The sequence below is a fragment of the Myotis brandtii genome, unplaced genomic scaffold (genome assembly GCF_000412655.1).
Source record: "Myotis brandtii unplaced genomic scaffold, ASM41265v1 scaffold371, whole genome shotgun sequence".
Taxonomy (NCBI): domain Eukaryota; kingdom Metazoa; phylum Chordata; class Mammalia; order Chiroptera; family Vespertilionidae; genus Myotis; species Myotis brandtii.
Genome location: NW_005364265.1, coordinates 1,099,375 through 1,106,798, shown reverse-complemented (window position 1 = coordinate 1,106,798; position 7,424 = coordinate 1,099,375). Strand labels below are relative to the sequence as shown.

Below are 7,424 nucleotides of genomic sequence, written 5' to 3'. Positions count from 1 at the left end.
ACAGTTGGAGGCGATCAGGCCGGCAGGCAGAGTGGTTAGGGGCGATCAGGCAGTCAGGCAGGTGAGCGGTTAGGAGCCAGTGATCCCACATTGTAAGAGGGATGTCCGACTGCTGAGGGGTCCCAGATTGGAGAGTGTGCAGGCCGTGCTGAGGGACCCCCCCACCCCGTGCACGAATTTCATGCACTGAGCCACTAGTGAATATACATTAATAATGTATGTGTGTATATGTGTATGTAAATGCATATTGTGTGTGTAATATATTTATAAGTATTCATGTATAATAAATGTATTTATATTACACTAATTTGCAATAATTCTAGAGATGATTGTTACCTTCTAGGTGCAGGAGCTTACAGATCTTCTAAAAGCAAAAAATGAAGAAGATGATCCAATCATGGTAGCTGTTAATGCAAAAGTAGAAGAATGGAAGGTGCCTTTTACAATTGACATAATGGCTTTTTCATTTGCAGTTTAGATTTCAATTTTTAGTCCTGTTTTCTTTAAAGGCCTTATAACAGTTAATGACATATTTATTAGGCATTTAAAAAAGTGTATTAAATGTCCTAGCTAGAAAAACTCCTTTGTCCTGCGTAGTCCTCTAGCTTATTTGTTGTTGAATGAGCTCTTCCACATTCAGTGAGTTCAACTTGTAAAGAAAATTTTTGATAGAAATCTAAGTCCAAAATAAAATGTATTTGTCATCTAAAATAGACAATTCTAAATAGACTTAATTACTTTAACATAAATCATAGTTACCTTAAATATGTTAGATATGTAGTTCCAGGTTACATTTTAGTGTAGTCAGTTTTTCTGCCTCTCCTTCCACGTCAGAGTAATTAAGCTTTTGGGATTCAGTGGGAATGGGAGTAAGGAAAGGGATCTTTCAGAATCATCTGTGATGTCTTTTCAAAAATCTCTTCCTCCTCACTGCTCTCCAACCACAACATATCCCCAGCCTTACCAAATCAGAAGTAGGATCCTAACAGTTACATATTTTCAAAAAGTCTGAAATGATTCTGAATAAAATATATTTATATTTATAAAAGCCTAAGCAACCCTTACAACCGAATGACCAGAATGACCGGCCGACCAATTGCTATGACTTGCACTGACCACCAGGGGGCAGACACTCAACACAGGAGCTACCCCCTGGTGATCAGTGCACTCCCACAGCCAATCTCCAGCAGCCCCTCCCCCTGGCCAGCCCCCTGATGGCCCCTATCAGGGGGAGCCATTTGGCCAACCTCCCACAATCCCTTTCCCCCCCCCCATAGGCCTCAGTTGCGGGCCCACCTGTGCATGAATTTGTTCACCGGGCTTCTAGGCTATATATATAAAAGCCTAAGTGACTGACCATTCAACCAGTAGCTATGATGCACATTGACCACCAGGTGGCAGACACTCAATGCATAGGCATGGAAACATGGAACAGACTAATGAATCTCAGATGGGAGGGGGGAGGGGGAAGGGTGGGAAGAGATTAATCAAAGATCTTATATGCATACTAGAGGCCTGGTGCATGGATTTGTGCACCAGTGGGGTCCCTCGGCCTGCCTGCAGGGATTGGGCCAAATCTGTGCACTGGGCCTCCAACATCCCCCGAGGGGTACCGGATTGCGAGAGAGCTCAGGCCAGGCCTAGGGGCCCACCAGTGCACAAATCTGTGTACCGGGCCTCTAGTTTTAATTATAAAAGCCATCAGTTTAGTCAATGTTTCTAACAGGGTTCACATAAATCTTACTGGTTATTTGGAATTGGTAATCACTTGGGAAGCTCAGATAATCTATATTTTAAACAAAGGCAAATGAGTCCTATAGAATCAATTAGAGGACAATAAACCTTCTGTAAAAGACCAGGGAATAAATATTTTAGACCATTTGGTCTTTGGTATCATTACTCAACTCTGCTATTATAGCGTGAAAGCAATTGTAGACAATACATAAATGAATGAGCAAAGTACTAATACATCTTTACAAAAATAGGTAGCAGGCCAGATTTGATTTGTGAGGCATAATTTACCAATCCCTAGGGAAAAAAAGTTGTTTTTACCATATTTAATTGTGGGAGGAGAGATGGTAGCATATGTATTCTTTTGTACTTTGTTTTTCCTTAGTATCTTTTTTTTGTTCAAATATTTCTCTTTTTTAAAATCTTTATTGTTAAAAGTATTACATACATCAGCTTTTTCCCCATTGACTCTTTCTAGCCCACCCTCTTAGTATCTATCTTTTTGCTTAGTATTTTTTAAAATTTTATAAATAGATTTTTTAATGTTTTTTTAATTGATTTCAGAAAGAGGAAGGGAGAGGGAGAGAGAAAGAAAAATATTAATGATGAGAGATGAGAGAGAATCATTGATTGGCTGCACGCTCCCCAGCAAGGATCAAGCCCACAACCCAGGCATGTGCCCTGACTGGGAATTGAACTGTGACCTCCTAGTTCATGGGTCTATACTCAACCACTGAGCAACACAGGCCAGGCTGCTTTTTAAGAAACATTATATCAGTGCATATAATATTGCATTGTTCTTTTTAATGGCTGTGTAATTTTTCTTTGTGTAATATTTAGGAGGTTTCCAATTTTTCCTGTTGGAAACTATTTTAATGAAATATCATTGTATATTCATTATTTTGAAAATCTATATCTATAGAATAAATTGATACAAGTATAATTGTGATACACATTGCAACTATATTCTTTCAGTTTGTCATTTGTGTTTTGGCTTATGGTATTTATTTTTTTGGCGTCCCTGGGTGGGCTTATGGTATTTTTTTGTTATGAAATATTTTTTATGCATTATATAGTTGTATATGTTATGGCTTTTGGCCATTATATCATAATTAGAAAGGATTCTGAATATAAAATTATTTCCTCATATTCTAGCATCTTTTACTTCCATTTTTTACATTTAGATCTTTGAAGTATATGTAATTCATTTTGGTATAAAAAATGAGATATGTATGCACTTAGAGCTAGTGTTGTCCAAACATAATTTATTGAATATTTTATCATTCTCCTACTAAAATACGGTTCCATTTTTATTACAACAAACTTGTTCAATTTGAATTTATTTTAGTACTTCCTTTTTTTATATCGATTGATCTATTTTTAACCATGTATACTTGTTTTAATTATTGTTATGTGTAAATATTTGGAAAAAGCTGTTCTCATTTTTCTATTTTTAGACTCCTCCCTATAAATGTGTTTTTTAATACAAATTTTATATATGTGTGTGTATATATATATATACACACACACACATATTTTTTTTTTTTTGGTTAATCCTCACCCAAGAGTATTTTTCCATTGATTTTTAGAGATAGTGGAAAGGAGGGGGAGAGACACAGAGAGAGAAACATTGATGTGAGAGAGACACATTAATTAGTTGCTTCCTGCACACGCCCCAACCAGGGCCAGGGATCGAGCCTGCAACCGGGGTATGTGCCCTTGACCAGAATCAAATTCAGACCCTTCAGTCTGTGGGCCGATGCTCTATTCACTGAGCCAAACTGGCTAGGCTAGAAATAGTTTTAAAAAATATTTGTTATTTTATTGTGTATGTATTCAATTTATAAATGAATTTATAGATTGCTGTTGATATTTGGTCCTACTAGCAAAGAACACAAGATTCCTTTCTTTTTTTTAAATTGAAGTGTAATTGACATAACATAAAATTATTTCAAGTGCACAGTGTAATGATTTCATATTTGCATATATAGGAAAATGATCATCACTGCAATAAATGCAGTTAACATCCATCACTATACATAGTTACAGTTTTTTTGTGTGATGAAAACTTTCAAGATCCACTCTCTTAGCTTTTTTCAAATATGCAATACAGTATTAAAAAACAAAGGTTAGCTGCTGTGAAGTAGGTGGCAATGCCTTAATCCTATGCATGTTGTCATGCCCGAGCATCTTTTCCATCCTTGTCATGGGGAGGGCTAACCTCTCCTTTCATACAACACTATAAGATACCTTTCATTCACTCAAGGTATTTTATGCTTCTCAGTGGTACTTTAATGTTTCCTTCATAAAGATTAGTCATACTGCCTGGCTGGTGTGGCTCAGTGGTTGAGTGTCGACCTATGAACCAGGAGGTCACTGTCAATTCCCTGTCAGGGCCCATGCCCGGGTTGCAGGCTCAATCCCCAGTGTGGGGCATGCAGGAGGCAGCCAATTAGTGATTCTCTCTCATCATTAATGCTTCTATCTCCCTCTCCCTCTCCCTTCCTCTCTGAAATCAATAAAAATATATGTAAAAAAAAAAGATGAGTTGTACAAAGCTTTTTGTAATACATGGAAGTATTTGTAACTTCTTGTTTTAGGAATGGGTTTTGAAAGTTTAAGATTGTTTAGAGAATCAATTCCTAGAATAGCAAAAACCACAGTATATATTTTTGAATCATTTCCTATTTGAAATTCAAGTTGTACACACAGAAGGAATAATGATTACTCAATAGTTGTTGATACTTTTTCACTTCAAAGAATTGTATTTCCTGTATTGTTTTTAAATCTCCCGATGGTATATATTAGAGTATTTATCATAATTGAGGAATGGTTTGTTCGTTTTTCTCTTATGTAACAGGTCCTTTTTCATTTATTTCCAGTTAATTTTGTCTTCTAAAGATGATGAAATTATTGAATATCAGCAAATGTTACATAACCTAAGGGAGAAACTGAAAAATGCCCAGCTTGATGCTGATAAAAGTAACGTTATGGCTCTACAACAGGTAAAATTTGGTTTATCAATCTGTTTTATTAAAGTTGGCTATGAAACCTTGCACTGTCTTATTATATCACCAGTGCCAATTATAGTGGCTTGCACTATTGGATATATAATAAAGTCTCTTGAAGTTTCTTACACCATCCAGTCCCACAATAAAATTAGAATTAAGTTTTGTGTTGGGAATATAATTATTTTGTGTATTTTTCTGCATTGATATAGATAATATATTTATTGTTTTGATTTTGGAATTATTTAATATGAAACTATTAAAAACGTTTAGAAGTTTAAAACGTCTTAATACTCTGCTATTAAAGTTTATTATATTGTATTTTAGTGCTGAAATATCCTATACAATGTGAAATAGGCTAAAAGTGTGGTTATAAGACTGTACTACATAAGGATTTCTAGTTTTAGTACAAATATATTCGTAGAGAAAGAATTCACACTTTCATTTTCAGTGCTCTATAGTCATAATTCAAAAGAGAAGGAAATTTTGGAAGTATTTGGTGAATAACAATTTCAAGGGACAATGATTTTGAGTACTGCAGGGTTAAAAGCTAAGTTAAGTAAGTGAGGATGCACAGGGCTAAACACAAACATACAAAATGGTAAAAAAGATGGAATTGGGTGGATGATGGGAAAAAGTAACATAAAAGGAACCCTAAGAAGCTACAAATATTAGAGTTCTAGAATTCCTATTTGCTGGAGTGTTAGCCATTAAATCGTCTTTAAGTTATTAGAATGACAGCATTGTACTTAATGTTGTATAGTACAATTGAGATATATAAGATAGTAAAAGGCATGTTTTGACCCATAAAAAATATATTCTAGTCTTAATAAAAAAAAACAAGACCTACCTTTTTATTTTAAGAATTTCTTTTTAAAAATATGTTTTATTGACTTTTAGAGAAAGAGGAAGGGAGAGGGAGAGAAATAGAAACATGGTTAAGCTGCCTATTGCACACATGCCCCTACTGGGGATCGAACCCTCAACCCGGGCATGTCCCGTGACCTGGAATCAATCTGGTGACTTCTTGGTTCATGGGTCAATACTCAACCACCGAGCCCACTGGCTGGCAAGACCTACCTTTTTTCTTACTTTAAAAAGGTATGCTAATATTGATGAAAAGATAATATGTAATAATAAGTATTTTATAGGGTATACAAGAACGAGACAGTCATATTAAGATGCTCACTGAGCAAGTAGAACAATATACAAAGGAAATGGAAAAAAATACGTTTATTATTGAAGATTTGAAAAATGAGCTCCAAAGAAACAAAGGTAATTTAATATTTTATAAGTATATCATTATTTTATATACCATCACATTTTAAAATATTTTTTAAAAATAAAATCATGTCATGTCAATAGATATATTATTGCTTTTTCTCTATATGAATTTTATTATATTTTCAAAAAATTGTATGGGATATTATTAAGTACTTTACATATCCTCCTAGTGTTTAAATTCGTAAATCATGCAGATGTTTTCTATAATTTTTCTCTAATGAAAATCACATTAACCTTTATTACTAGGTTGGCTGAATGAAAGAAATGAAAATGGTGATATAATTGATTTTATTTATTTAAACCCCTTTTAATAATTAATATAAAATGGAAGACAATAAAGTTTTGATCAATGTAGCAGCATTGCACCTAGTTTTCAGGGTAATTTGACTTGTCAACATTTGAATTAATCTTACCCAACTTAATGTCTTATCATATTCTGCCTATCCTGGGTCATACTACCTTGTTTAACACATTAAGTCCTCTGAACATAAGCCTGTAAAACATCAATGGTCTTCTACTTCCACAGTACTGCATACCATAGATATATCAGAGCACAGTAATGCAAACTATTCACAGTAAGTTTATGATATATTTATTATAATCCTGAAGTTAAAAGAAATAGGCACAAAGGAGAACTAATGGGTGAGCCTATGTGTGTGTATGTAACTGTCAGTGATAGAATGGTGATTGTGGTTGGTGGTGTGGTTGGTGTGATATCCGAACAAAAACTTAAAGGGAGTGAGGAAGTGAGCTATGTAAATTCCCCTAAGTAGTGGATATAAGTGCAAAGGTGCTGAGCAGGAGTGTACCGGGTATGTTTGAGGAACAACAAGCTTTTGTGACTGGAGCAGAGTGCCATGTGGGCAGTAGTTGGTGAAGAGATCAGAAACGTAGCCAGGAGTCATATCATATGGAGCCTTAAAGTTCATTGTAAAGACTGGCTTTTTTTTAAGTGAGAAGGGACACTGAAGAAAGTTTCTGAAGACAGAAGTGATATAATTTGACTTAGGCTGTGTCTGCCATAGAGTATAGGAGGGGTAAGGACAGAATCAGGGAGACCTATTATAAAACTATTGCAATAATCTACACTAATAAAAGAGAAACATGGTAATTAGCGTACGACCGCTACCCTTCCCATTGGCTAATCAGCATATCCTTATGCAAATTAACTGTCAACCAAGATGGCGGCCGGCAGCCAGGCAGCTGGAAGCGAACATGAGGCTTCCTTGCTTCAGTGACTGCAGACTCCAACGTTCCCCGCCTCACTTGCCGGCCTCTGAGTTGCAACTCTAAGCAACTATGTACTATGTTGCAAATAAGAAGCTAAACAAAACCCTAGAAACCAGCTTTCAGCCTGCCGGGATCTCAGAGCTGAAGTTATACATTGTTTCGATTATAGAA

The 7,424-nt window shown here is 35.5% G+C and overlaps 1 protein-coding gene across 3 annotated transcripts in view; it reads left to right on the top strand.

Moving 5' to 3' along the window:
• Positions 1-7,424, top strand: part of CEP290 (centrosomal protein 290kDa) — a 116,263-nt gene that overhangs the window by 17,711 nt on the left and 91,128 nt on the right. For all 3 annotated transcript variants that reach the window (XM_014544593.1, XM_014544591.1, XM_014544592.1), the window contains 3 exons: positions 344-433; positions 4,614-4,736; positions 5,891-6,014. In XM_014544593.1, coding sequence (XP_014400079.1) covers positions 344-433; positions 4,614-4,736; positions 5,891-6,014 — 337 coding nt within the window. The remainder of the gene's footprint in view (positions 1-343; positions 434-4,613; positions 4,737-5,890; positions 6,015-7,424) is intronic.